This window comes from Aquarana catesbeiana, linkage group LG05, assembly GCF_042186555.1.
Source record: "Aquarana catesbeiana isolate 2022-GZ linkage group LG05, ASM4218655v1, whole genome shotgun sequence".
Classification (NCBI taxonomy): Eukaryota; Metazoa; Chordata; class Amphibia; order Anura; family Ranidae; genus Aquarana; species Aquarana catesbeiana.
In genome coordinates, this window is record NC_133328.1 from 15,478,897 (window position 1) to 15,504,803 (window position 25,907).

Sequence of the window (25,907 nt, forward strand, 5' to 3'; positions counted from 1 at the left end):
CAGTTACAGTCACATGAGATGAGCTCCTCTGGCCCCCGGTGTCACATGTGTAGTCGCCGGAATCTTCTGGTTTTGCATTCAGAATGAGAAGCTCCACCACTGTGCCCTGTTGCTTGGTTTGGTACTTCTCACCGCTCACTAAAATTTGGTCGTCCTTCGTCCACTTCACAGGAGCTCCGGCCTTGCTCAGTTCACAGTGCAGCTTCACCGTACTGCCCTCTTTGGCCTTCTCATTACGGAGGCCTCGTTTGAACAAGACCTGAACAGCTGCAGAAAAGAAAACCCATCACCGACTACAATTATCCAAGCCTTTGCAGATGGTAGAAATCTTTTGATTTTTTTTAAAGCAGTATTAAACTCAATCATTTATTATATTGCAGCTGAGTAAAAAAGAGAAGAGAGGCGCCTCTAAGTGTAGCAATATGGTTACATTTAATGAAGGTACAACATTTAGCAACTCACATGGTTGATGATTAAAACAGGCACATCTAAGTATGCAGACATCCGGGGTAGAGCTGTTCAGATAGACTATCCTCCTCACCGCCATCGACATCATCCCTTCCACGCTGCGCTCCATGAGCGTGTCAAGTCTCGCTTTCAGATCGCTCTACTGCAGGGCAGTCTTCCCGGTCACAATTGCAGACAGCTTTTCCCCGGATGCCTGCATACTTTTAATCATCAACCATGTGAGTTGCCAAATGTTGTACCTTCATTAAATGTAACCATATTGCTACACTTGGAGGTGCCTCTCTTCTCTTTTATACTCTGGAGCTCCTGTTGGATTGTGCTTCTAATCCCCTTGTGGAGGCTTCCATTTGTGGATGGACATTTTATGGTTACACAACCTGGTCACATTGCTATAATCTTTTTATATGGACTATAAACTGAAGGACCTATGAATAAATGGTTGTGCAACAAATCATTTGAGTTTCCATTATTTCTTATGGGGAAATTCGCTTTAAAATACAAGTGCTTGGGATTACAAGCATGTTTCTGGAACGAATTATGCTCGCAATCCAAGGTTTTACTGTGAACCCAGCTTTAGGCTTTCTTTCTTCTGTTTTCATCTGGTGATCCAGCCAGTAAGCCTATTGTTTTTTTTAAAACAACAAGCTCTCTTGCAGTTACAGGCATGGGGCAAACCATTTATCACTAACAGGGGTGCTTACAATTAACAGCTTTTATTTATGTTAAACTTTTTACCAAAACCCTGTTTGCTGTAACTGCTTACAAAGTATTAGTTGGAATTTAGCTTCAATGTGTTAGCGTATCTACATCTGCTAGTGCATCTAACACTCCCCTCCCCCCCAGGTTCATAATGCTGCTGTCAAAAGGTGCCCCCTGATCTCCTTCATCCAGAGTGGGGGGCGCTCCACCAAAGAAGGTGTGTTAGAGGCCAGATCACCAGGTGAAGACAGAAGAAAAAAAAGCCTTACAAAAAGGAAAATGAATGCAGCCACCACATCTAATGATTGGTAAGCTCAAATGTATTATATTTTTGAGTTTAATATCTGTCCACTGCAGATTAGAAAACATTAATGTGTTCTTATCCTGTAAGCCACCCTTCAAGTTCTTAAAGTGGACCTAGCGTCTTTGCTCCGCGCGACTCTATTTTCTTTCTTTGAGAACTTCTGCTACATACTGTTCACACAGCACTGCCAGTGGCAGCATTTCTAAGTAAATGGAAATAGTTTGCTTGACCCAGCTTGGCCCAAAAAAAGCATTTAAAGTAACGCAGGTAGGCTTTAACCCCTCTCATAATGTAATGTGTAAAGGCGAGGATCATCAACACAATTAAAAAAAATACTACTAAAAAGGCAACCAACTCTCCCAAAATGTTTGACGAGAGTTGGGTTTAAAAACACTTTTCTATTTCAGGTGATATATGCAGAGCATATAAAGTATACTATATTGTCAACTCAATATTGAACCCTACGGACTAATGCCCCGTACACACGGTCGGAAAATTACGGAAAATGCGTGAAAATGTGTGATAGGACCTTGTTGTCAGAAATTTCGACCGTGTGTAGGCTCCATCACACATTTTCCATCGTAATTTCCGACACACAAAGTTTGAGAGCAGGCTATAAAATTTTCCGACAAGAAAATCCGTTGTCGGAATTTCCGATCGTGTGTGCACAAATCCGACGCACAAAGTGCCACGCCTGCTCAGAATAAATTAAGAGACGAAAGCTATTGGCTACTGCCCCGTTTATAGTCCCGACGTACGTGTTTTACGTCACCGCGTTCAGAACGATCGGATTTTCTCGACAACTTTGTGTGACCATATGTATGCAAGACAAGTTTGAGCCAACATCCGTCGGAAAAAATCCATGGATTTTGTTGTCGGAATGTCCGACCGTGTGTACGGGGCATAAGACTGGGATGCCTATAATGTTCATGTGCGTGTAAAGGCAGGCGTCACAATACTTTTGACAATATAGTGTATATCTAAAGCCAAAACATTATTTTAATCTTTGGATAGAGTATGGCAGTGGTTGGAATCCCAGTTGGGCTGGAGAAATAGGTCCTCTCTCTTTGTACTGGTGACCATTGTCTCTGGGATAGTAAGTGAGAGGAAACCCAAAATTTTACAAGATTAGAGCAGAAATCTTCCAGAGGGGACATCTGTTCTGGTTACAACTAAGAAGAGAACAAGGTTTGGGACTTTACATGAATCATGCGGCCAGGGAAGTATCACAGCACAATGATGTCTGGTGGATAAACCATGATTGAAATTATTTATTTTGCATGGTAACATAATACATAAAATGCAATACAATAAAAATAAGGAAACTTAATTCCATAACATAATACATGATAATACATTAACATAGCAACATATTGGTATCACAGTAGTAACATCATAAAATCGCCAGACTCATTGATACGTGTCTCCACAGTAATAGGTATACAGTGGAACCTCGGATTACGAACATAATCCGTTCCAGGAGAATGCTCGTAATCCAAAGTACTCGCATATCAAAGCGAGTTTTCCCATTGAAATGAATGGAAATGAAAATAATTTGGTCCGCATTGACTTCAATGGGATGCAATACCGCATGCAGCCAGAGGCGGGGGGGGGCGCCGGAGAGCCTCAGAAAGGGCCGAAAAGGCCCGAGCACATTTCGGCGGACCTCAGCAAACCTCGGAAAGACTCCGTTCACGAGCCTTTCCAAGGTTTGCCGAGGTCAACCGAACTGTCCTCGGGCCTTTCTGTTCATTTCCGAACGCCGACGATCGATGACTTTCGGCTCTGCTCAGCTCCGGCGCCCCCCACCTCAGGCCGAAAGCAGTACTGCACACCGCTTTTGGCCTGAATCCTGCTCGTTTTGCGAGACAACGCTCGCAAACCGAGCTGGGATTCTTAGAAATACAGTGCTGGTATTGCGAAACGCTTGTTAACCGCGTTACTCGCAAACCGAGGTTCCACTGTATTGTGTATTTAAATTGGTAGAATCCAAAAGAACATAAAATAGGTAACATATGACGCTAACATAGAAAGCATCAAACAGCTCGACGCGTTTGGTGTCCCCCTTTTATATTGCCTAATCCCAATTTCCCTTGATGACTGTTTTCATTCCCCACACTATCCATTTCCCTTGATTGGGCGATTTTATGATGTTACTACTGTGATACCAATATGTTAATATATTATCATGTATTATGTTATGGAATTAAGTTTCCTTATTTTTATTGTATTGTATTGTATGTATTATGTCACAATGCAAAATAAATGGTTTCAATCATGGTTTATCCACCAGACATCGTTGTGCTGTGCTACCTCCCTGGCCGCATAATTCATATAAAGTCCCAAACCTTGTTCTCAATTACCTAAATGTCGGGGGATGGAGGTAAAATACAATGCCCTCATAAAAAAGGCCCAAACCCTTTCTCTTCTTTCTCATTACAACTAATGCCGCGTACACACGGTTGGACTTGCCAACGGGATAACCTCCGTCGGCATTTCCGACGGAAAAATTTAGAACATGTTCTATATCTAAGTCCGTCGGAAATTCCGACAGAAAAAATCCGATGGGGCATAGACACGGTCGGAATATCCGACCAAAAGCTCCCATCGGACTTTTTCTGATGGAAATTCCGACCGTGTGTACGGGGCGTTAGAAGAGATTTCCCCTCACGTTAAAAAAAAATTCTCTACCTTTTCCACAAGAAGTGAAGGTAAATCTCCTCAACCTGACACAGACAGCAGAAAACTTGAGAGATTCCAACTATTGCTGGGGTATCGAAAACTAATACAAAAAAAGTCTTAAGCTGGCCGTACACTAGTAAGTTTGCAAAATAAACAAACATTTATAATAAAATTCTCAGCACATTTGATGACTTTGTGTATGTCCTTCAAAAGTACTTCAAAATGTTGTTTGCCTTTAACATTACATTTTAGAATTAATGCAATGAAAGCCACATTCACTCTTATCATTGGTTCAAGAAAAAAATTTCCATCCCGCTCCTTCAAATTTTCTCATCACTTTGTTTGAAAACTAATCTCAATTTGAATCCACTAATTGTTAAAAAATCAAATAAATGTTTATAAAATAAAAACTTTCGAATACAATTCTGCAAGTATATGGCCAGCTTTAGTTTTGATATCCCAAAGGCAATTTTTTTTTTTTTTTTAGTTTTGAATAGAGGGGAGAGGGATTAGATGACCTGACAATTTTTTTTTTTGCTGTCTGACCCCCCCAACCCCCCCCCCCCCCCCCGTTAGGGAGATTCACCCTCTCTATTTGTCCTGTCTACCATTAATATCGAAAGTGAAAGTAAAAGATGATCCCAAATTGTATTTTGTCTCCAGAAAAGTAATAGAATGGAAATCTTCCAACGTAGGCCACTAGTTCTGGTGACCTGGTGGGGCCCCAAGAAATTCCCTTAATTTACAGGGATTTCCTCACTTCCTGTTTGGCTATGGGACAGGAAGTGAAGGGAAATCTGCCCAATGGGACACATATGGTGAAAAAGAAATCTGACAGGGGTTATGACCCTCCCTTACTCTATCCAAAATGAAAAAAAAAAAAAAACGTTTTGCTTATAGTTCTACTTTAAGGTGGGATTCCAGTTCGGAGTGAAGGGTAAATACAAATAAATATTTTTTATGACTGCAATTGTGACTTATAGGGGTTGATTTTAGGGCTGTTACTGATTAAAATTTTTGTGTTCGATTAAATACATTTTTTTTAATCGATTAATCGACTCATTTCGATTAATTATAATGCACATACAGATCCAACTACTTTTAGCTTTTGTTATGGCAACGGCCGAAGCCGGACATAGCGGGGCATGGCTAGGACGTCACACATAAATCAAAAGCAAGCGCCGCTGTCATGGCATATCACAGCTTATGAGCCTCTAAGGACAACAATGTTAAAAACGGAGGTTATCAAATTTGCCTACACTTAGCTCACTGAATGATCCCGGTTAACCACATTCATATTTACCATCACTGTCCAGTGACGTCACGGACATCGACGTCAACGGACTCCTCCCCCCTTCCCTTTGTTAGCAGACGGAGGCACTTGGGGAAGGGGGGAGGAGCCCGGTGACATCGACGTCACCGGATCTCCAACGGAACTCCCTGAAGACCCAGAAGCCGGCGGAGAGGTGAGTACCGATCAAAAGAATTTGGATCGATCAAAAAAATGAACGATTAATCGAGGAATTAATCTTTAATTTCCACAGCCCTAGTTTATTTACTAAAGGTAGACTGTGCACTTTGCAAGTGCAATTGCTCCAGAGCTTCAGTAAATGAGTAGAAGCTCTGCTGACTTCCATCACCCAATCATGTACAAGCAAAAATGCAGTTCTTTTATATTGTCCTTGCATGTGATTGGGTACTCTTTGCAAATTGAAGCTTTACCTCATTTACTAAGCTCTGGAGCAACTGCACTTGTAGAGGGAAAACTGCACTTTGCAAAGTGCACAGTCTATTTGGCTTTAGTAAATCAACCCCCTAGCGTTTTGATTCGAAAAAATTTAACACCTACCCTTCACTGTCAAGGTGGCAGAAGATTTTAGTTCTCCAGTTTCGCAAGTGTAGGTTCCAGAGTCTTCTTGGGTCAGGTTATGGACCAGTAACTCCATCCTGCGGTCTTTTGCCTTAATTTCATACTTGCTGCTGGATGTTAGCAGTTTGGCGTCCTTCTTCCAATGCACCTCGGCTTTCTCATTGGACAGCTCGCAAAAAAGCGTTGCCGTTTCACCTTCCTCGGCTTCAGCGCTTTGCACTTCACGTTTGAAGAAAGCCTGCACCGCTGAAACATGAAAAAGTTCAAACATCTTTATTCCAAATGTCTTAAAAATTCTGCTCATCCCATCAGTAATACGATTGACCTCTCTACTTCATTGTAAAATTGTCATATATAACAAACCGAAGAGAACTAAAAGCTCAGGCATTGCAGTTTCCTGCTGTACTTTTTTATAATTGCACTAACATTTTGGGCAATATTCTGACAAATCTACTCTTAGTTGGGTTAGAAATCCCAATCAAGGACTTTTTGGATAGGGTATGTTTATAAAATGCTCCCATTTTACAAGGCTACCTATTTAAGTAGAAGTGTCCTAATAAATCCAACAAGGTCTGGAAGTCCTGGCTTGACGATCCCTCCACCAGTGCTTAGATGTGACCTGGTTTCCCTCTCACGATGATTAGCATAATGTATGTAGCCTGTTCCATTGCCCTTCTTGATTGAGCAGTATATGACCCTTCTCTTAGTCCCTTAATAGGATTATATAATTAAAATGCTATCAAGGAGTATTTAGCACACTCATGATATTTTTACCATTTAGTTCTGGGTTTTGACCTTACTCCTGTAATCTAGAGAGCCCTGATCCAGTTTCTTTTGATATAGTTGGTTTTCGGTACTCACTGATTGGTACAGCTTGGACGTGTGTGTGGGGAAGGGGGGTTGGGTTTGTTTTCTTTTATTAGTTTGTTTTTCACTTTTACCTCCTTTTGATATAAAACCCTTTAGGTAGCACCTTGTTTTGGGCCTTGAGTAGCAATATTCCTATAGTGAAGTGTATTTATATTACTGGCCCTGCGTGGCCCTTTTGATATGTTCTGTTACATTTTGTGGTGATTTCTATTTTTCTTTTATTTTTACTTTGCTTGCACCCAGCTAAGTATTCTTGGAATTGAGATGCTACCACAATTAAATTGTTTTGTTTTCATACTTTTGAAAGCTCTGTTTTTTTTAAAACTAATATAGAGAAATTATTTATACAACAGCCTATGAAGAGTTTCTAGACATCAGAACTTCTTATGGCTGGAAGCCCTTCTTATCACACCTATGATTATTTTCAATGGACTAAACAGTGGTATTCCAATGTATTGGTGATGGGTCAGGACCCGATCCTTCCTTGTTTGTATACCACCTACTGGCCAAGTGGCAAGAAACATAACAGCAGATTTGGATGCAATTAAAAACGCTGAAATTAAACAGCCTTTGGTTGACTTAAGCAGTTTCAATCTTGGCAAAACCAGCTTAAGCCCACAAAAAGCATATTTAAAGGGACCACCAATGCTACCATTAAAATCTGTATTCAATACACCTATTGGAAGAGCCAAAAGGAGACCAAAGACAACCTCTACTGATCTAGACCCTCAATCTGTGCACATTGAGGATAAGATACGAACCCTAGCTGCGAGTCAAATAAAATCTTGTAGCAGGCTGTGATTTGGAAACCCCTGATCTTGATGACCCCAACAAGTATGTAACAACTGCTCAGGCCCCAGGGGTCTTCAATTCCCCAGCTCTCAACCAGCAGTTTTCAGGTGTTTGCAAACCATGGGTGGTGTCCATTTATATTTTAGGTCATGAAAAATAAACTGTCTTATGACAACAAATGGGCAAATAATTCAACATTAAAAGCACATACAATAATTAAAAGTAACCTTTGGTTGTAATAAAACATAACAGTCCTATGGTATAGTTTTACATAAAAGGCATTTTTTTTTTCATTTGTTGACAAGAAGACTATTGGCAAAAATATGACCATTCGAAATATCTTTTTTGAGATTTGCTAATAGCAGTAAGATCAATAACACAACACACAGTTGGCAACAAACACCATAAGCCAAAACTTTAGAATGGTGTGGTTTATTTTATTAAGAGTTTCATGCATACTTAACCTAAAGAAAGTTGTTAAATGATGATAAAGAACTTGATGAGGAATTTACGGGGAGAAAAATGCATTCTTTAGATAGAGTGTAGTTTCCGAGACACAAGATTAGTTAATCAGCCCGAGTTCTTCTTGTTCCAGGAGGCAAACCAACACAACATGAAAATTTGAGTAGCAGTAGATTTGGGGTAAGAACTTAACAGAAAATGCAACATGCGAGCTTCGGGAAAAAAAAAAACAAAAAACGGACAAACATTTTCTAGATCTCCATCGTGGCAGTGAGGTAGTGAAGAATTCTTCAAAAATGCGACCAAAATATATTTTACAAAATGAGTTATGAAGATACAGATATATTTTCTTGCTTTTGGGCCAACGTAAAGATCTTCTTCCCATGGAGAGAAAAGAAATTCAAAAAGTCGACCATCTGTTTTTCTTGTTATTCTTTGTTCATTTTGTAGTTCCAGATTTAAAAAAAAAAAATTCATCTAGACTTGGTCTGGGCTACTGACACCCAACTATAGCTAAAATCATTAAAAAAAACTAAAAAAACAGTTTTTGATCTGAGGATCTTGTTTTTTTACTTGAAAAGTTGCAATTGTCTGCTGAGTTCCCACCAGGGTTTAGAATTAGTTCTAAATTAGATATAAAACATTCTCCTTGTCTTACCCTTCACAGCAAGAATTGTGCTATTTTTGCCCATCCCATGTTCACAGACATATGTGCCGCTGTCTTTGTTGTTCAGGTCGCATATGATCAGTGTGTTCTCACATCCGGTTCTAGTTATTTGATATTTTGAAGAACTGCGAACCACTTTCCCATCTTTATACCAGGAAACAGGCTCATTAGGTTTTGAGGTTTTGTAAGTAATTGTTGCACTTTCGCCCTGAGATACTTCCAAATTGGTGATGGAAGGTTTCTCTAGAATAACATTAAAATAAAACTTCAGAATTTTGTTTTTTAAGGCAGAATTTTCTGGGGATGCGCCAAATTCAAATTTTAGGGTCTGCCAGGGCACTAAATCTTTATTCTAAAAAAAAAAAATCTCTTTATTGACAAAAATAAAGCATTTTCAAATTTAAAATTTTAAATAATATGCTTGTATCTTTAAATCTTTTTCTGAAGCTAGAAGATGTCTCTGGAAATTAAGCCTTAGATGTTTCATACAGTAACTCCTGGCAAAAATCCACTTTGGACTACATGAACTGAAAACAAATCCTGGAATTGATGCGTTCTTATAAAATTTTTATACCTAGCATAATCAAATTTAACACAGAAAATTCTTAAAAATAATTTTAACATAATTACAATTTTACATAATTTTAACATTTTAAACAATTTCAAAATAATAACAAAAAGGTAATTTTGGAAATCTGGATATTTGTAAACAACAGTTTATCTTTTTATAAAGCAGAATTTTTGGGGATGCACCAAATTCAAAGTTGTAGGATACATTGGGGCACTAAATCTGTTTTCTAAAAAAAAAAAATCTCTTTAATCACAAAAAAGAATTGTCAAAATTGAAATTCTAAATAAGATATTTTTATCTTTACATCTTTTTTCTGAACTCAAAAGATGTCTCTGGAAAATGAATCCTTGGATGTTTCATAGCTCCTGGCAAAAATCCACTTTGGGCTATAGGAGTTGAAAACAAATCCTGGATTTGACGCATTCCTAAAAAATTTTAGCAAATTGGACAAAGTCGTTTTTTTAAGTTATTTTGTAAATATGGAAATTTGTAAAAAACAGTTAGCAATATTAAATATTTAAATACAATTAGTTGAATTTAAAAGAAGTGATGCTTTCAAAGCACAATTGGTGAAATTAATTTTTAATTAGAATTTCAACTTTCGCTCATCCTCTATTAAATTGTTCTAGACCATGCATTCCCCTACTGTTACCTTTTACTAATAGTTTTACAGATGTTTTTTGATCACCAGCTTCAAATGTGACCATGCCAGAATCCTTCACCCCCAGCTGGTTGAGAGACAGTGTGTGATAGCCCCCTGGTAGTGACTGAACTTCATTGACTTTGTTGGTATGTAACGGGGTTTTGTCCAGGAACCAGTGCACTTTGCCATAGTTTGCTGGTGAGATTCTACATTTAAAAGTTGCAGTTTCCCCTTCATATACTTCAACATCTTCCAGATCTTCTACTATGAGAACTTTGTGGCCTAAAACGAATACAGAAGGTGAGAAACGGAGATCTGGCATGAGAAAGTCTGTGAGACCGATGGATTTTGGCAAACTGGGCATTCTTCAGAACTCTTCATTATTTTCACAGAAAAATTTTGATGTCCTCCTCAGTTGGGGTGGGTGCATACAACAAAATCACACAGTACAACAAGACAGCGAGCTCGGACAAAGACATTTTTGCGACAACATGAACTTTTTAATTGTTGCTCAAGTGAGAATAGCCAAGTTAGTAAAATGTACAATATATAATGGGTCTCAGAAAAAGCAAATCTTGACGTACGAACTATATGTCTGTGGTGATCAATCTGGGCCAAGGAAAAGGCTAAGGGGTGTAGTGTGACCATGTAAGGTGGAAAGGGTCTTACCTTGAAGGAAGGAGTCAGTCAAATAAGTAGGAAGAAGCTGCTCTTGGTTGATTCCAAGAGGTTGACTTTGGACAGCCATTCTAGAGGGTTCTGCAGAGCTGGAAAGTCCTGATTGTTCACCCTCTTTCATTTAGTTACTTTTCCATAGGTTAGTTGTCATGGCCTCCAGACAGGTAGAGGGTCTTTGGTGTTTGCAAAAACAGAAAGGCGGTTTTGGTAAAGGGTGGCACATCTGATGGTATGGAGCCCTCTTATTCTGATGGTTGTCGCGGTCCCTTTGGGGCTCAGTTTCCAGGAAACTTTATGTGTATTAGTGTGTGTGACTGAGGAAGATGCAGGCATAGATAGTTTAATATATATTGAGACCAAACATCCCCTTTTTGTCTATGTCACAGCTAGCCAATTAGGTATGATGGTAAAATCTGAATTTGGTCAGCATTATCCAATTTGCTCCAGCAAGCAAAAAAAATCCTTCGTGATCCCCCGAGAGGCAATCAGATATTCCCTGGATCAATTTTGCCTATAAATGTTAGTATCCAGTTATATTATGTTCATTTAGGAACAAATCCAGGCCTTTATTAACCACTTGCCTACTGGGCACTTTCACCCCTTTCCTGCCCAGGCCAATTTTCAGCTTTCAGCATTTGGAATGACAATTGCATGGTCATGCAACGCTGTATCAGATCAGTGATGCACTGTGTCCCAGAGACAGACCGATCGCCGCGCCCCCCGCAGGCAAGCAAGTGCTTGGAGAGTGGGAAAACGTCATATGACGTCGTCCCAGAATGAGAGTGCTCCCGCCCGTCCATCATTTGACAATAAGCAGTTAAAGCAATCTACTGAGCTGGCCAGAACCAGATCTTGAGGAAGTCTATTCCACATTTTCACAGCTCTTACTGTGAAAAAACCTTTAAATATTTGGAGATTAAATCTCTTTTACTCCAGACGTAAAGAGTGCCCCCTTATCCTCTGTGATTTTATTGTAGTGAATTTGTTGGGGAAGAGACAAGGGTCATCACCGGCAAAGTCATGAAGGTTTACCCAGTAACAAAATGTTTAGTATTTAATTTTTCCTACCTTTATGGTTGTTTGAGGGCATTCCTCAAAAAACATTATTAATACACACTAAAAAAAAAACAAAAAAACATACATGCCCTCCCAAAACTCAAGTTCACCAAAATTATGGAATTTGTTACAAGAAAGAAAAAGTGGCAAATGCAGCTGTTTGACCTGTTATGATATAAGAGGTGATGTGGCATCCCATGCCTTTGTTACCTTTATGGTTGGTCAATGACAATCTAGTCTCTGGGGTAACTTACGTGTCTTACAAAAAAATGTATCTTTTTTACGTGGCTGCAAAACTACACCTGGCTCAAACATCCTTGGACATGTGCAGAGGAAGCTTTCCGCTCTAAGTGGAGAAGATATGGATTGCATACCGGTCGCTTGTGTCAACTTGCTCAGGTTCAATTTACTCAACTCTCCGGCACTCCAGTGCCAATCAGAAGAAGCCATCCCTCCGCCTGGTCTTTTTTCTATGTATCTAAAAACCATCCTGGACATATTCACAGTTAAATTGCAGCACATTGCTCACTGCCAGTGTAAGTTAAAGCAGATCTCCAACACCAGAAAACGAATGCAGATCTATGCTCGTGCTAATGCGCATTGCACACATACTCATATTTCTAAGCAAACAAGCAAGGTTAGGTTTTCTGGTCCACTTCATCGCGCATGCGTGCACATGCATACGTGCAAGTGCACACACCATTTAGAGTGCACACTTGGCGCCCTGTGGACTATTTAAACTGTCTGTTACTATGGGGAATTGCTGAATGGTCTTCAGCTTGTTCCTGTGTTCCTGAGACCTGATCTTCTGTACCTGCCAACCTGTGAATGACACGGCTTGCCTTTGGACTTCGCTTCTGCTCCTGTTTCTACTCAGTTCACCTGATTACACTTATGCCGACCTGTTTACTTGACTTGTCTTTGCCTGCTGATTGTGTACTACTTTGCCTGGCTGTTACTGACCTTGGCATGCCTCCTGCAGTGACCTGAAGAAGGCATTAATCCCCGAAACATGTATTTCGTTCTGACCGAGCTCCGGCAACTCTTCTATTTTGACCCCATTGCCCTGCTACTGCAGGACTGACCATTGATCATTCGGCTCTCCCTCGTTGGTTGCCCGCACAGTTTTGTCTCCGACGTGGAGCACTTCCTCCCGCCCCTGGCTTTCCCCTGGCCAGCGGCGATGAGCCCTGACCGCAGCTGTCATTTCCGGTGCGCCATCCAACGATCCAGCATCTTTTGGTCTCACCTCTCCTGCACCTCCAGGAGCTCAAGGGCTAGAAGCAGCCATTCATTCCACCAGGCTCAGCAGAGCCAACCACGGAATCTGTGAGTCACAGTGCCCCATTGGCACACTTCCATCACCCTGCATGGGCTTGTGATCCATTTACCTTATGTCATCAGTCTGTTCAGTTTTCCAGTAAAATGATTTCTGCTTTGAACTTTTAATCTGTCTCTACCTACTTATTGGAACAGCGCTCCCTCTGCTGAATTTTGTGTTTGTCCGTCATTTAGTCTCATGAGTTTGGGAGCAGCGGCCGGGCTTTAACCCCTCTTTTTCCACATGTAACTTTGGATATATCCATGGGCCTGGCTTTTTTGTTGTTTTCCGGCACTTCCTCTGCCTGCTGATTTAGTTACTTGGTGGCTAGTTGTTACTGACCGTGGCTTGTCTCCTGGTCCTGCTTCTTTCCCCTGCTCTGGTGCCAAGTTGCTTCTGCAGCCTGTTCTGAGGACTGCGACTACCTGCCCAACCCACTTGAAGAGTGCACATCACCAGCAAGCTACTCCGGCACTCATGCCACTCTGTGCCCTTACACTCTCTGTCTCCATCTCCATCCATGTTGAGCAGGAGTTGCAAGAGAGGCCACCACAACATTCCAGTCTTCACCAGGTACATGATAGCCACACTGTGCTTTCACCTCCTCAACGTTCTTCACCCCAAGCTGGGCTTAATCCTAAAGGTTCATTATTAAGCCCCTTTGAGATGAAACTCGTTGTGGAAATAGGGGTAAGGGCCTGGCAGAGAGCAATGTGCTGCAATTTCACTTTTTGAATACATCCCAAGGTTCAATCAAGTTTTTTTTTTTTTTTTTTTTAGTTGTTTTTGGGCAAGTGTGGCTTCTTTTGTTTGGCACTTGCTCAAGCATCAACAATATCTTCTAGTGGTTCTCAAAAAATACTGAAACGTAATTTTATAGGCCTCCTGATGCACTTTAGTTCCTTATTTTACACAGCAAATGATGATGTTTAATAAAAGAACATTATGTATAAGCTAGTCATACCTTTCACAGTGAGAGAGGCCTTAGTCTGGGCATCCCCAATGTCACATATGTAGGTGTCACTGTCACTCTTCTCCAGGTCATTCACAGTCAGGCTGAGGACGTTGCCCTTCTGCGTCATCTCAAATTTCTTAGACGCCTTGAGTTCAGAGATGCCTTTCCTCCATTTTACGGTAGCAGCATTTTTCTCAGTCTCACAGATAAATACGGCCTCCTCCCCTTCCTCAGCCTTGACATCGGAAATCTCTTTGGTGAATCGATTGGGTTTTTCTGTTAAACACCAAAATCAGAATTAATCAATATCTGCTAAAAAATAGAGTGGATTTTAAACAAAATTGTCTAATCATAAAAAAAAGGGAAGCACCAAACTACAGGAGTTGGTTAGAAGTCACCTCAAGTGGATCTCTAAACAAAACATTTTTTGTTTTTAATGGAGTTTAAACTGCTGAAAATTTCAATCAGCCAAATTTTTTCTGGTACCAAAATAAACTTTATCGCAACAGAAAGTTACAGCCATAATAAAGCGGAGGTAGATACTCAGTAGTTGACAACCAAACTCGGAACCACTGAAAGTTAGGAATTTCCAAACTGGAAGTCCTATTGAAGTCAATAAAAAATCGAAAACCAGGCTCCAAAAAGTGTGTATTACGGAAATTACAGAACAGCAAGTGATGCAAAACTGTGCAGAATAGCCTGGGAAGAGTCTGGCACCCTGAGGTGATGATGGAGCCAAAAACAGCCCGAGCCACTTCCTTAAAAGCTCTGCCAGGAATCTGAGATAGCAAGGATAACTTGCCATACATTTATGGCAGTGTTGAATTGTAAGTCTATACCAGGGATATGCAAATAACGGACCTCCAGCTGTTGAAAAACTACAAGTCCCATCATGCCTCTGCCTCTGGGTGTCATGCTTGTGGCTGTCAGAGTCTTGCTATGCCTCATGGGACTTGTAGTTCTGCAACAGCTGGAGGTCCGCTAATTGCATATCCCTGGTCTATACACTTGCAGAGCACTTGAAGCGCAAGTTCTAGTTGACACTTTCCAATTTGTAGCAAATTTGCATGGAAAGTCTCTAGTAAGAGCAAAGTTGCAGTGGTGAGTCTACAGCAAGAGCTCTGCAAGTAACAGGAAGTGAGTTGCCATCTAGATAAAGGAAGGCCCGTAGACGTGGTGTATCTGGATTTTGCAAAAGCATTTGACACAGTTCCCCATAAACGTTTAGTGTACAAAAAGAAGGTCCGTTGGCATGGACCATAGGGTGAGTACATGGATTGAAAACTGGCTACAAGGGTGAGTTCAGAGGGTGGTGATAAATGGGGAGTACTCAGAATGGTCAGGGGTGGGTAGTGGGGTTCCCCAGGGTTCTGTGCTGGGACCAATCCTATTTAATTTGTTCATAAACGATCTGGAGAATGGGATAAACAGTTCAATCTCTGTATTTGTGGACAATATTCAGCTAAGCAGGGCAATAACTTCTCCGCAGGATGTGGAAACCTTGCTAGAAGATCTTAACAAATTAATGGGGTGGGCAACTACATGGCAAATGAGGTTTAATGTAGAAAAATGTAAAATAATGCATTTGGGTGGAAAAAATATGAATGCAATCTATACACTGGGGGGAGAACCTCTGGGGGAATCTAGGATGGAAAAGGACCTGGGGGTCCTAGTAGATGATAGGCTCAGCAATGGCATGCAATGCCAAGCTGCTGCTTGGCATTGCATGCAAAGCAAACAGAATATTGGCATTAAAAAGGGGATCAACTCCAGAGATAAAACAATAATTCTTCCGCTCTACAAGACTCTGGTCCGGCCGCACCTGGAGTATGCTGTCCACCAGTCCTCAGGAAGGATGTACTGGAAATGGAGCGAGTACAAAGAAGAGCAACACGGCTAATAAAAGGTCTGGAGGATATTAGTTATGAGGAAAGGTTGCGAGCACTGAACTTATTCTCTCTGGAGAAGAGACGCTTGAGAGGGGATATGATTTCAATTTACAAATACCGTACTGGTGACCCCACAATAGGGATAAAACTTTTTCGCAGAAGGGAGTTTATTAAGACACATGGCCACTCATTAAAATTAGAAGAAAAGACGTTTAACTATAAACTACGTAGAGGGATTTTTACTGTAAGAGCGGCCAGGATGTGGAATTCCCTTCCACAGGCGGTGGTCTCAGCGGGGAGCATCGATAGTTTCAAAAAACTATTAGATAAGCACCTGAATGACCACAACATACAGGGATATACAATGTAATACTGACATATAATCACACACATAGGTTGGACTTGATGGACTGTCTTTTTTCAGCCTCGCCTACTATGTAACCATGTTACATGTGGTGTGATGGTGGTGGGGGTGACTATTACACAACATAACTGAACCAGAACTTGCAGCACACTTGCAGAATGTTTGCAAAGAAAGTTGTTCTGGAGTCATGCATTGCGGACTTGCTGCAACTGCGCAACAAACTTTTGAAGCATGGCAAGTCTAGCAATACCTTAGCAAGTCATTTTCAAACTTGAAGCACAATTTCTTGCTATCTGGGAATAGGATAGAAGGGTTTATTAAAGATAACTGTCCTCCTCCTTTCCTATATCCTGAAGAAGTGATACATACTGTGTATGTGAAATGCGTTGAGAAAGGAAACATCTGCTGGCATCACCCAAACAGATGAAACCTTTGGACTACTTCTAAAACATGGGTGACCCATGATAAATGCTTAGGGGTTCCCGCTCAGGCTGTCATAGTTCGATGGGTTGGATGCCACTGACTAGTGAGGGTGCAAGCTAGGGGAAGTTTCGTCCAGAACCAAAGCACACTGTAGAAATAGGAAGTAGCAGCCCGGCCTCCATACAGTTCACCCGGACCAAGTGGTTGGCAGGTAAAAAGCAGCCTCAGCTTGATTTATCCAGGTCACACCCCGTGGCTATCCAGTATGAATGGAGCTGAGGCTGCTATTATATGCTAACCACTCGGGCCGGGCAAGGTGTGTGGCGGACGGGCTATCCCTTTATATATATTCACTTGAAGACCGCAATACATATATATATATATATATACGTAATGGTTTTGAAGTGGTTTACCAGGGCTATGGATGAAGGTATCAGCCATAACCCCAATATTTTCAGCTGGCGATTCTCTTTCTCATAAAAGCAATCTAAACGGCTGATAAGCTGCTAAATCACGTTTGGAAGCAGCGGGAGTGGTCGTTCCCCTCCCCCCTCCCGCCGCTCGCCGGTGTTTCTCGGGTTTGCTGTTCTCACCAGGGAGCCCGAGAAATGATCCGGTGGTTTGCGTGGCTGGCTACAGAGGTGCGGAGAGACCAGATTGTCTCTCTTCCCCTTTATGATCTAGGAGGACTGGAGCGACGCCACTTCCGATTTAGGGCACATGTAAACTTTTTTTTTTTTTTTAAGCATCAGATAACTTTTTTTTTATCTGATGTTATTACGGATAAAGGAGAGATCTGGGGTCTTATAGACCCCAAATGTCTCCATAGTTTGTCGCAATTCCACAAGCGTGCACAATTTTAAAGCATGACATGTTAGGTATCTATATACTTGATGTAACATCATCAGAAAAGCATCATCTGACACGTCAGTGATGCCAGGACACAGCTCCGACAAAGAAAGAAGCCATTTTGGAAAGGCGACTACAACTAGTAATTGGCAGCCATCTTAGGAGAGTCTGGTAACTACCCCTTTAAGCCAGTAGCCATTTTAAAAAGGGTAACTATAATATAAATATTCTGTTGATTAGTTTGATTAATTTGAATCAAATTAATCAAACCAATCGTCATATTTCTTTTGATACTTAATCGCTCTCCCCACAATAATATAACCAGTCAATTTAATAATTTTTATATTTGTTTTTCCTTTTTAATTATTTTTATGTTTTTGGGCCATAGTGGCGTACTACTTTGCGAAGTTTGATGCTTATTCCTTCTGCAAGGGAATAACTGCTGGATTCCGTAAAACATAGACTGTTGTCTGATAATTGGTTATATATGGTTATTCTGTCTACGGGGAGAATTTAATTATTGAGATTAATTATATACATAGATAGATAGATATATCATCAATTGTTATAGACTATTTTGTAATTTTTATGTAAAATTGTAGTGCCTATGTCCACCTATTAATCAAACAATTTATGGTGTGAACGTGTTTTATTCATTAAATATTAATGTATTATCAATAGTCCAGTACGTATTCATATTGACCTACTGTGTTATTGCAAAGGATTCTACTTAGTTTAAAAATTACTGAAATTAATTAATCGTTCAGGCATTCCCTGACACAAACGCATAACACACCACTTTAAAGACTTTAAAGACAACAGGAATGTCCAGAAAGTCACACACCAAACAAACCCATACATCATGACTAAGCCCCATGGGCAGGGCGAAACACATCGAGGGGGGGGGGGGTCCAGCCAGAGTTAGAGTAAGGCTGCTATCGCTCTTCTGATGCATGGGTTTGTTTGATGTGTGCCTTTAGGGTTATTCCTTTTGCCTTCAGACACCACAAGTGGTCAAGACGGACACTTTACCCAGCCAGCACCCTTAGTGGAACCCACCAGATTCGGCTGTATTAGCCATAGCGGGGACCCAAAGTTTTCTTCAGGTTCACCACATTTAAGAATTGGTAAACTGCAATATAATACATTTAGGTTTTTGGGGGGTTTAATACCGCTTCAATCATATACTGGTACCAGATTAAAATGTGTTTCATTATAGCAGGGCAAGACAGTAATCTAGATTACACTAGGTACTGTAAGTAGTAGAGGAGAAGATATGTACTATATGAGGTTTGAATCACAAAAGAGTGACAGAGTTCTGATTTGCCTTCATGACCATCTACTCTTACCTGTGATCTGAACGGCGGCCTTGGTCTTGGAATCGGCAGTCTCACAGATGTATTCTCCGGCATCTTTGGATGATGTTTCGTGGATAATCAGCCTGGATTCCGTACCTTCTTGAACAATCTCGTATTTCTGGCTCCTCTTCAGCACTTTGCCATCCTTGGTCCATTTCACGCTCGTCTCTTCACTGGAAAACTCACACTTCAAGACAATGTCTTCTCCAGCAGTAACGGACTTGTCTTCAAGAGGCTTTGTGATAGCAGCTGGTTTTCCTGGAAGACAAGGGAATGGGCGAGACTTGGAGGATTTGGCTTGTAAAAGTAAACATGGTGGCTGATTTACAAAACATGGTGACTGATTTACAAAAGGACTAAAGTTGGTTTACTTTGCGAGGGACTTTTCCCTTAAAGGGGTTGTAAAGGTTCGGGGTTTTTAAAAAACAAAAAACAAACAAGGCATTCTTACCTCCGCTGTGCAGCTGGTTTTGCACAGAGTGGCCCGATCCTGCTCTTCTGGGGTCCCTCAGAGGCGCTCCTGGCTCCCCCTCTTCTCGAGTGCCCAGTCAGAGAAACGCTCTCCTTCGTGGACACCTGTGCGGGTGCGCTCCCCTGTCCTGCTTCTGTGTCTATCGACACAGAAAGCAGGACTCTGCCCCGCCCCCCAGTGCCTGCGTCATTGGTTTTGATTGTCAGCAGCGGAAACCAATGTCTGCGCTGCTATCAATCTATCCATCTATCCAATCAGGAGACAAGACACCGGCCGGAGCTGGTGTGCTCATTGCCGAAGTAGGGAATTAAGGGGCTCAGGTAAGTATAATGGGGGCTCGGGGGCGCTGCTGCAGCACAGGAGGTTTTTCACCTTAATGCTTACTAAATGTGGGGAGAATCCACTTTGCAGGGGACTTTTCACTTAATTTACTACATTTGGGGGAAATTCACTTTTGCAAAGAATGCCAAATTACGTGCAAGGAAGATGAACAGATTTTTGATTGCACATGATCAGATGATGGAAGTCAACAAAGCTTCACCCAATGCAGTCTATTTGCCTTTAGTAAATCAACCCCAAAGACTCTAGCTAAAAGAAAAGGTTTAAAGGTTTTGGTAGGAGTAGGGCTTTAGGTATTTTCAGTAGCAATTGACTCCACACACAGTATTTTCTTGGGGGGGGGGGGCTATACTATAATGACTTACCTTTGACCGATAAGGAGGCCTTGGAGGATAAGTTTCGGGCAGTGAAGACCACATAACCGGCATCACTGGCTCTCACTTCCTTGATGTTCAGTGAGTACTTCCGGCCCTTATTGGACACCTCGAACCTCCGGTCATTCTCCACCTCCCGTCCGTTCACTGTCCAGTAGCATTCGTCTATGCTCTCATGAGAAAGGACACATTCGAACGTACAGCTCTCTCCGTCCTTTGCCTCGGTGCTCTTTAGGCGTTTTGTGATTCCGATGTTGAGTTCTGAGGAAGAGAATCAAACATTAACCAAACAGTGATATTAAAATATTGCATGGCTCTAAGCTCTGCAGATTTGCAGTTACATGTATACACGAACATCCAATATGGCTGAAAGAAACTCCAACAGAGACTACTCATTGTATTAAAAACCTTGTATCCATTTATTCATCAGTCAAACATCCCAACGCGTTTTACTTGTCAAGGACCTTAATCATAGGAACCTATGTAAAGATTGATTCTGTGATAAGGAGTAAATGAGCGACAGCTGCCTGCACTTTTTTTTGAGCCAACTTTTAAGTATTTTGCCAAGGCAGCAATGAAGAACCCAGAAAGTTTTGAAATTGGCCCTTTCGTTGGATTGATGGATAAATGGATACGAGGCGCTTAATACAATAATATATTGAGCAGTTCTCATCTGTTGGAGTTGCTGTAGAGTCGATCCTACGACTGTAAAGAACCTGCTCCTCTCATCGTGTGAGCGGGGGACTTTGGAGCCTTGCGTGGAGTATTTAATGGCTTAATGGCTACAAGATAGATTCTATGAAAATGACTTCCCATCAGGAGAACGGAATCCTAGGCTACCCAACATTCACTGTATGACCAAAATTTGTGAACACGTGACCATCACATCTACATTATAAATTCAAAAGTATGTGACCTGACCCTTCAAATGATTTCAAGTTCAAGTGTCTCCAGTGAAGGGTCCAGGTATCCCTACCCCATATAAAGACATTTTAGACACCTGTGCACTTCCAACCTTGTGGAAAAAGCTTGGTGAAGGCCCTTTTCTGTTGAATCAGGACTGTTCCCCCGTGTACAACACCAGCCCCGTACAGACATGGTTGGACCAGTTTGATGTGGAGGAACTCAAGTGTCCTGCACAGAGCCCTGAGCTTAACCCTACTGAACACCTTTGGGAGCAATTGGAATGCCGATTGTGGGCCAGGTCTTCTCATCCAACATCAGTACCTGACCTTAAAAATTCTATTTTGGCTTATTTATCCCATTGTGTAGACCAGCCTTTTTAAGCTAAGGTGCCGTGGTACCCTTGGGTTCTTTCTGGGTTTTTCAGGGCTGCCTTCACAAAATACCTAAAAATTACTGCAAATTGCCCAAAAATTGTCAAGAAGCTGGCAGGTGAATCAGGCCTTTTTTGTTACAGAAAGCCACAATGAAGTATTGCAACCTTGGGCACCATGCGGGCCAGCTGCAGGCATCCTAACAACCGATGAGATCATAGGTTGATAAGGAGGATATTGAGTGTCCGAGGATGTCCTTGCTTGCCCCTACTCTGCCCCTCTCCGTCAGCACTGGGGTCATGTATGCTGCACGATGGAGAGTAACTGAAGGAGAAGAAAAAGACTAATGCCCCGTACACATGGTCGGATTTTCCGATGGAAAATGTCCGATCGGAGCGCGTTGTCGGAAATTCCGACCGTGTGTGGGCTCCATCGGACATTTTCCATCGGATTTTCCGACACACAAAGTTGGAGAGCAGGAGATAAAATTTTCCGACAACAAAATCCGTTGTCGGAAATTCCGATCGTGTGTACACAAATCCGACGGACAAAGTGCCACGCATGCTCAGAATAAATAAAGAGATGAAAGCTATTGGCCACTGCCCCGTTTATAGTCCCGACGTACGTGTTTTACGTCACTGCGTTCAGAACGATCGGATTTTCCGACAACTTTGTGCGACCGTGTGTAGACAAAAAAAGTTTGAGCCAACATCCATCGGAAAAAATCCTAGGATTTTGTTGTCGGAATGTCCGAACAAAGTGTGTACGCCCTATAATACTAGTCAGTACCAGTTTGCAAAGGTGTATTGAATCGTAAAAATAAATCACTTCTAATGTTGCGCGTTCTACATATGTGGATGTCGCTGCATTATATAAAATTAATAAAAATAATAATTAAAAAAACGTTATTTTATATAGCGCCTTTGAAGGTAGCATCTCAAAGTGCTTTAGAAAGAAAACATTTTTTAGTTTAGGGTTTACATTCTAGAATGGGATGTCTCAAAATTGTGTATAATTTTAAAGGGTGCCTTGACTGAAAAAAGGTTGAGAAACACTGATGTGGACATCCAAAAGCCCTAAAAATTCATCTGGGTGCCACCATCTTGGATGTGATGTCAGCAAGCTCAGCAGACACTCCAGTTACACTCTATAGTACAGGGGGTCCCCTACTTACAAACATCCGACTTACAAACGACTCATACTTACAAACGGAGGGAGACAACAGGAAGTGAGAGGAAATCTACCCCTAGGAAGGGAAATTCACTCCTGTAAGAGTTAATATGGGGGAAAAGCTGTCTCCACTGATGCTTTATCACCAATCCTTATTTCCCTAATAACCCCAAATTTTCAAAATCCAATTGTCATTGGGACAGAAAGTGAGGTGAAATCTTCTGAACAGGGGCACAGACAGCAAAACAAATGTCACAGGGGTGATAACCCTTCCCTAGGCTATCTAAAAAACTTAAAAATAGATTTTTTGGCTGGAGCTACACTTAAAAAATGTACCTGTTCCGACTTACAAACAGATTCAACTTAAGAACAAACCTAAAGTCCCTAACTTGTTTGTAACCCAGGGACCCCCTGTATTTTATTTTTTAAAGTATTTTTACTTTTATTCCTCCCTCAACAGCTACATAAAAAGGTTATGTAGGAAAGTGAAGGAGGGTGCGGAGGAACTTGGCCAGCACAGAGAGCAACTGGACACTCCCAGAAGAAGAGAGGGCTATAACATTCGCAAAGGAGCGGGCTGTGCTAAGAAAAATTAACTCTCCTGGAGTAGTGATATTACTTAGCCAGTTCAAAGGCACATCGCAAGTGAATAAAAATACAGTATCTCACAAAAGTGAGTACACCCCTCACATTTTTGTAAATATTTCATTATATCTTTTCATGCGACAACACTGAAGAAATGACACTTTGCTACAATGTAAAGTAGTGAGTGTACAGCTTGTATAACAGTGTAAATTTGCTGTCCCCTCAAAATAACTCAACACACAGCCATTAATGTCTAAACCGCTGGCAACAAAAGTGAGTACACCCCTAAGTGAAAATGTCCAAATTGGGCCCAATTAGCCATTTTCCCTCCTCGGTGTCATGTGACTCGTTAGTGTTACAAGGTCCCAGGTGTGAATGGGGAGCAGGTGTGTTAAATTTGGTGTTATCGCTCTCACTCAATCATACTGGTCACTGGAAGTTCAACATGGCACCTCATGGCAAAGAACTCTCTGAGGATCTGAAAAAAATGAATTGTTGCTCTACATACAGATGGCTTAGGCTATAAGAAGATTGCCAAGACCCTTAAACTGAGCTGCAGCACGGTGGCCAAGACCATACAGTGGTTTAACAGGACAGGTTCCACTCAGAACAGGCCTCGCCGTGGTCGACCAAAGAAGTTGAGGTCACGTGCTCAGCGTCATATCCAGAGGTTGTCTTTGGGAAATAGACGTATGAGTGCTGCCAGCATTGCTGCAGAGGTTGAATGGGTGGGGGGGTCAGCCTGTCAGTACTCAGACCATACGCCGCACACTGCATCAAATTGGTCTGCATGGCTGTCGTCCCAGAAGGAAGCCTCTTCTAAAGATGATGCACAGGAAAGCCCACAGTTTTCTAAAGACTAGCAGACTAAGGACATGGATTACTGGAACCATGTCTTTTGGTCTGATGAGACCAAGATAAACTTATTTAGTTCAGATGGTGTCAAGCATGTGTGGCGGCAACCAGGTGAGGAGTACAAAGACAAGTGTGTCTTGCCTACAGTCAAGCATGGTGGTGGGAGTGTCATGGTCTGGGGCTGCATGAGTGCTGCCGGCACTGGGGAGCTACAGTTCATTGAGGGAACCATGAATGCCAAAATGTACTGTGACATACTGAAGCAGAGCATGATCCCCTCCCTTCGGAGACTGGGCCGCAGGGCAGTATTCCAACATGATAACGACCCCAAACACACCTCCAAGACCACCACTGCCTTGCTGAAGAAGCTGAGGGTAAAGGTGATGGACTGGCCAAGAATGTCTCCAGACATAAACCCTATTGAGTATCTGTGGGACATCCTCAAACGGAAGGTGGAGGAGCGCAAGGTCTCTAACATCCACCAGCTCTGTGATGTTGTCATGGAGGAGGGGAAGAGGACTCCAGTGGTAACCTGTGAAGCTCTGGTGAACTCCATGCCCAAGAGGGTTAAGGCAGTGCTGGAAAATAATGGTGGCCACACAAAATATTGACACTTTGGGCCCAATTTGGACATTTTCACTTAGGGGTGTACTCACTTTAGTTGCCAGCGGTTTAGACATTAATGGCTGTGTGTTGAGTTATTTTGAGGGGACAGCAAATTTACACTGTTATACAAGCTGTACACTCACTACTTTACATTGTAGCAAAGTGTCATTTCTTCAGTGTTGTCACATGAAAAGATATAAAAAAATATTTACAAAAATGTGAGGGGTGTACTCACTTTTGTGAGATACTGTATATCTAGAAAAGAAAAAACATTGCAAGTAAAATGTACATTACTAGATTTCTCTTTGCTGTTACCTGCATTTTTTTTTTTTTTTTATGTTGGTGACAGGGACTCTAACATTTAAACCCAAAATTGACCCTTAATCTTAAATGTCCCTCTCTGTAAAATATAGAGATTATATTAGGTGTTTTAACATAACCCCTAAAATACCCGTAACTAAAAAAAATTACATAAGTCTAGCAAAAACTACTCTAAGCGCTCGTTCTATATGCCAACCTTGCCCTGTCCTATTAGCGACTGCTGTGAATCATCACACTTGTGTTAACAACTTGACACCAAAAAGATAAAAGCATCAAAACCAATGATCTACACCAGGGGTGTCCAAACTTTCTAAATAAGGGGCCAGTTTACTGTTCTACAGAGGAATTATGCCCCATCATTTGTGTCATTGGGCCCAACTGTAGGTGTCATTGGGAGGAATTGTGCCCTATCGTTGGTGTCATTAGGAGGAACTGTGCCCCTTCACTGGTGTTAGTGGAAGGGTAAATTAGGCCCCATTGGCCCTATTGTTGTTATCAGGGGATGAACTAGTGCCCCAAGGGCCGTATAAAAGCAAGCAAAGCGCCGCAGTTTGGAGACCACCGATCAACACAGTTGTATTTAGAGGGCACCAAGATCTGTGCGTTCTTGGCGTTGATCAACAGATGACTGGTTCAATCTAACCAAAGATGTGTTTTAATCAGTACCATAGCTCCCAACTGTCCCTGATTTCCATGGACTGTCCCTGATTTCGAGGGACAGAGGAACTTTGTTCCAAATCAGGGACAGTCCCTCAAAATCAGAGATAGTCCCTGATTTGGAACAAAGTTCCTCTGTCCCCCACTCCTCCTCATTTGTCCCTCATTTTGGTCTGATCTATATAGCTGTATATAAAATGTACATTTTATCTCTCAAAAAGTGTTTCCTAGAGCTAAACCTTTAATCCAATTTCTAATTTTCTGCATTTGTAAATTTCAAAAGCCAATATAAAGGAATAGTAGTGGTTAAAAAAAAACAGTTGTTGGTTT

The 25,907-nt window shown here is 41.6% G+C and overlaps 1 protein-coding gene across 12 annotated transcripts in view; it reads right to left on the reverse strand.

Annotated features, from left to right (window-relative positions):
* The window catches only part of OBSCN (obscurin, cytoskeletal calmodulin and titin-interacting RhoGEF), a 407,958-nt gene that overhangs the window by 222,239 nt on the left and 159,812 nt on the right, over positions 1 to 25,907 (reverse strand). For 10 of the 12 annotated variants that reach the window (XM_073629454.1, XM_073629463.1, XM_073629464.1 and 7 more), the window contains 7 exons: positions 20,098 to 20,367; positions 18,913 to 19,179; positions 14,048 to 14,314; positions 10,038 to 10,310; positions 8,806 to 9,057; positions 6,003 to 6,269; positions 1 to 267 (listed from right to left, as the gene is read on the reverse strand). In XM_073629454.1, coding sequence (XP_073485555.1) covers positions 1 to 267; positions 6,003 to 6,269; positions 8,806 to 9,057; positions 10,038 to 10,310; positions 14,048 to 14,314; positions 18,913 to 19,179; positions 20,098 to 20,367 — 1,863 coding nt within the window. The remainder of the gene's footprint in view (positions 268 to 6,002; positions 6,270 to 8,805; positions 9,058 to 10,037; positions 10,311 to 14,047; positions 14,315 to 18,912; positions 19,180 to 20,097; positions 20,368 to 25,907) is intronic. The other 2 variants (XM_073629460.1, XM_073629462.1) reach the window with 2 other exon arrangements.